Below are 4,342 nucleotides of genomic sequence, written 5' to 3' on the forward strand. Positions count from 1 at the left end.
AAGTCTGTAATGTAGCCATCACCTAAATTACTTCTTCCCATTGCTGCGATTGGGTTTACACGTTATGCTTCGCTCAGATCGGTCAATGAAAACAGACCAGTTAGTCTAATTTTCTCAGGTTCTCGTGCCCTAGTCTAATGCTGCAACGACTGGTTTGCAACCCCCATTGGCAGGGGTGGGGAAGTGGGTACGTCCAGATCAAACACTGTTGATACTGAGGTTCTTCTAAACAAATGTCACTAAAACGCTTTTGTTTTAAATGTTTTCCTTTTTTAAAGGCAAAAGCCAAATTGCGGGCCTACACTAGTGGGCATCATTTCTTTAAAAGCAAGAGGTCTTTGGTAGCAGAAGCATCTCTCTATCCAGGTTTTTATGCTGTGCCTATCACCGTGGTATCCAGGCACCTTGCCATGTCCCTACGCTATTAATACCACTAATTAAATAAACATATCTAGTGGCACTAATTTGCATGATGATGATGTGCAAAAATAGGCTTAGATCCTACATATGACCCCTTGTGCCCATGCAGCTCCCAGCTGAATAGATCCAATGGCAAGATCAGAGCCATAGACAAGAAGGTCCTCACTGCATAGTCTCAATAAAGGGAGATAAACTTTGGACAGGACACAGGCGGCCAGTTCAGGAGAAGTATGAGGTGGGTTTCAGGGCTGAATTTGGAGAAGGGAGCCTGGTGTAAGGGGACAGTTCTAGACGTAGGGGTAGGTGGTAAAAGGCCCGAAGATAAGAGCGAGGAAAGGACGGGAAGAGAGGCTAAGGCAAAAGGAGTGAGATGTGTAATGAGCAGGAAGGAGAGGAGTGGGAATGAGAGCAGATGACAGGGTGGACAGAGATGTCCATTGGGTTGTCTCTAAGCTGTAAGGTCCAAACAAAGAGAATCTTTTTGCTCTGAGTTTGTACAACACCTAACACAATGGGGTGCTGGTCCTTGACTAGGCTTCCTAGGAGCTACGGTAACCCACAGAAATAATCCTCCATTTATAATGAGTTGGGTTAGGAGGGACTCACCATTGCAGCCCATTCCACTCAGAGAGCCGATCCTGTCAATTCTTCTCCCAAAGCAGCCTGAGTCTCTCATCATCTTGGGAGCTTGGAGCCCCCTCAGTCGCTTGAGGATGGGGTCGCTATAGGACAGACGGGCGCTGGGGGCTGGCCTGGGCTCGGGCTGCTGGTCACTGTTGTCATTGAAGAGTTCTGGTGGAGTGTCTTGCTGAGCTTCAGGCTCCTGAAGATCAGGGTTGGACTCTAGGGCCTCCATCAGTGAGAACTTGTCCTCCAGCCTCTCCAACAGAGCCTGCGAGAGAAGGGCACAGACTGAAACACCCGTCCTTGTAGATTTTCCCCTTGCCTTCCTATATGCTCAACTTTTGCCTAACCACTGAAAATAGCAGTCATCCTATTGCCAGAGAGCCGGAAGAGACTGTGTGCAGGCTGAGCTATAGGGTCACCTCACCTCTGTCATCTTTATCCAACCCAGACCCTACAGTCTTGTTACTCTGCCCCTGTGTGAGCACATACCCGGGGGACTGGGCAGGGTTGTGCTTGGGCGGCTAGCCTGAGCCCCTCTCCCCCACCACAGCCACACTGCTATTTTTAGCATCCTGGCTTGAGTAGAGCTAGCACATCTGTCTACCCCTGCCGAGAGGCACCCTCCCCGGTGCTGTGTACACATGCCCTAAGATGGAAGGGGTGGTTCGCTGCCTCAATGTACTTTTGGGTCCATCTCTGCTCCAGGTTCTTAGCTACCAGAAGTGACCTGCAGTGCTCCTCTGTAGCTGGCCAAAAAGCTGTCAGCTTTCCCATTCTTCTCCAGACCTCGGAAGGGGTCACCTGCATCTGTCACCCACCAGGCTGTTGCGAGGGGCTTTACAGAAAGAAACTCTTGATCTCCCCCAGAATCTGCCCTTGGTGTGGAACAGTGTTGCTACCCCGTACGGTTGCATGGGGTGCACACATCTAGAAAGCCTGCACGCAAGTGTTTGCACTGGCTTCCTGCTCACGTCTGAGGATCACTCATCACTCAAGATGAGTTTCAAAGCCCTGAATAATGTGGAATCAGGTCTCACTTCCAGGGCAGCTCAAAACAGCTCAGAGCCTCTTGCTGTCCCTATGTTTCAACCCCCTCCAGGGAGCAGCTACCTTCTGGAGGGCGCTGCCTATGGGGTTCTCTCCTCTGGGCACTTTGCAAGAGCCAGAACCTAGCTATGTGGCTGCACGCAAAATTTAGCAGTTTGGCTTAATTTTTGCCTGTTTTATTCTGGAAGGTGGTTCTAATACTTCTAGGGAGTTTGTTCTTTAAGGGCTTGGTCCTGTGCAGGGCTGCTCACACCCGTCCCAATCCAGCAAAGTACTTAAGCACATGCTTAACTTTAAGCAAAGATATAATCCTATTGAAGTCCCTGAGATCCTTCATCATGCATGACGGAACCTGAATGTTGGTTGCTATGGCAATGGACACTATAAATCCCATAGGTGCATAATAATTTCCTAGCTCTGGGGGCTTTTCTGAGGGAATCCAGCTCTGTGATCAAATCATTCATTTTTTAAAAGTAATGAATATTCTAAAAGATCCCACCCATCTGCCCCAATCCCCTGCTCATCTCCTGCCCACACAAACCCTGGGTCTTTCCTTGTATTTCCCAAATGTGAGTGCACACACTGTCTTCTGCTTTGGCGCACCTGTACCTTAGTGAGAGAAATCGTATGAGAGACCTCATCTCCAAAAACCCGCTGTCTCCTCTTATAAAGCTACACGGATCCCTTTATAATTCCTTCTAGAGGAATGTCCCTAAGTTCTATTAGAGCCTTAATGGAAGACAGTTTCTGTATTGAAGAGGCAAATGTTCCATAGCCTCAGGACCCTCTTCATCCCTGCTACCACCAAGGATCATCAGATGAACCCGCTAGCTGAAGGGATCTGTCACTCAAGGGTTCTGGGTTCTCTGATGTGAGAGCCCCATCTTCAAATGGTTTGGAGCTGACAGTGCAATTGGCTGGGTCACCTTGTCCCCTGTGAGTCTATGCTAGCTACTTTACTGCACTTGAGTATGGTATTGGCACCACACCGTGCTTGGCTGAGCCCTAGAGAGTCTAACGACACAAAGCAAAGAGTCCTCACCTCCATGCTGGCCAGTTCTTTGGCTGGGCTGAGGCCATAGATGGGGTTGGTTCTGCTGGACTGGAACTGCATGAGCAGCAGCAACAGGATCCCGCAGGAAAATGAACCTTTAGTGTCCATCCCTCTGGATCGGTTTGGACAATGGGCTCAGGCTTCTTCTGAGATGTCCCTTCAGGTCTCTCTTTCTCTCGTCCTGTTTTCTCCCTCCTCGGGCTGGTCTTTTATACCGTTTGGGTGTGATCCCTGCTTCCTAGGTTATCTGTGGATTTATCGGGGGCACATTCCAGTCCCATGGCAGGCATGCAGCTCAGTCAGGAGAAGATTCCCTTTATTAGCTGTCATTAGGAGGCAGCTGCTGCCGCTGAGGAATGTATGTCACAAGTCAGTGATTTCATGTCACTCTCCCCCCTCTTGATACCAGGCGCTGAGATTAGAGTCCAGTTGGAAATTCTTAGCAATTTTGTTACGAGAGACCCCTGTGGTCAGATTCATGGAGATTGTGGGGGGAATAGCCCTGAAACTGCTCTGAACTCTTAATCAGGAGCTTTTGGGAGGGAAATCACCTTGTACAGGGAAAGGAAAAGATCCCAGGCACGGACTTTGGGGAGGTAGAATCTGAAGAAGACTGATCTCCTAACAGTAAATTTGAGGCACTGGACAGACTCCCCTTCTATATATGGAGTATGTGCAGCTGCTGCATACCATGGCATATGCTGAAAACCCCAGACCTGGGGCTCTTCTCTTCTCAGTAGCTTTAGAGGGGAATCTCACTATTGGGATTGTCTTTGTTTGCACAACCCCTACCAGAAAGGGGCCCCAATCCCTCTTTCCTCTGCTCTCACCCCTCCATTGCAACCCAAATGGAACCTTTAGGCTGATGTTTCAGAGGTGCTGAGTACCCCCAGGTCCCCTTTACTTCAGTGGCAATTGTGGGTACTTGGCACATTTTGAAAATCAGGTCACTAGTCTAGATAGCTATAAAATCTGTGTGTGTGTATGATATATATATCAAGGGCCACATTTTCAGGTCAATGGGTATGTTGTCTAAGCATGAATTGCAGGTTTTGGCTCTAAATGAATTTGGCTACAGCATGATAAGCAATCGTAGGTTCAGGAATAGTTTTCTCTGAGGGCCAGATTCTGATGCCTTTGTGCAGAATAGCACCTCATTCCACAAGTAGTCACACTGACTTCCACGTAAGTGCT

The 4,342-nt window shown here is 48.8% G+C and overlaps 1 protein-coding gene across 1 annotated transcript; it reads right to left on the reverse strand.

Annotated features, from left to right (window-relative positions):
• Positions 1-868: 868 nt before the first annotated feature.
• On the reverse strand, positions 869-3,711 carry LOC127038883 (natriuretic peptides A-like). The gene is made up of 2 exons (XM_050931955.1): positions 3,137-3,711; positions 869-1,312 (listed from the first exon to the last, which is right to left on the reverse strand). Exons 1-2 carry the CDS (start codon positions 3,254-3,256, stop codon positions 869-871), a joined length of 564 nt encoding a protein of 187 aa, XP_050787912.1. The 5' UTR covers positions 3,257-3,711.
• Between the last annotated feature and the right edge of the window lie 631 nt (positions 3,712-4,342).

The sequence above is a fragment of the Gopherus flavomarginatus genome, chromosome 21 (genome assembly GCF_025201925.1).
Source record: "Gopherus flavomarginatus isolate rGopFla2 chromosome 21, rGopFla2.mat.asm, whole genome shotgun sequence".
Taxonomy (NCBI): Eukaryota; Metazoa; Chordata; order Testudines; family Testudinidae; genus Gopherus; species Gopherus flavomarginatus.

Coding starts and splice junctions, on each gene's coding strand:
- LOC127038883 (XM_050931955.1), bottom strand. CDS start 3,256: ATGGACACTAAAGGTTCATTTTCCTGCGGGATCCTGTTGCTGCTGCTC. Junction 1,313..3,136: donor AAGAACTGGCCAGCATGGAG/GTGAGGACTCTT, acceptor CTTCTCTCGCAG/GCTCTGTTGGAGAGGCTGGA.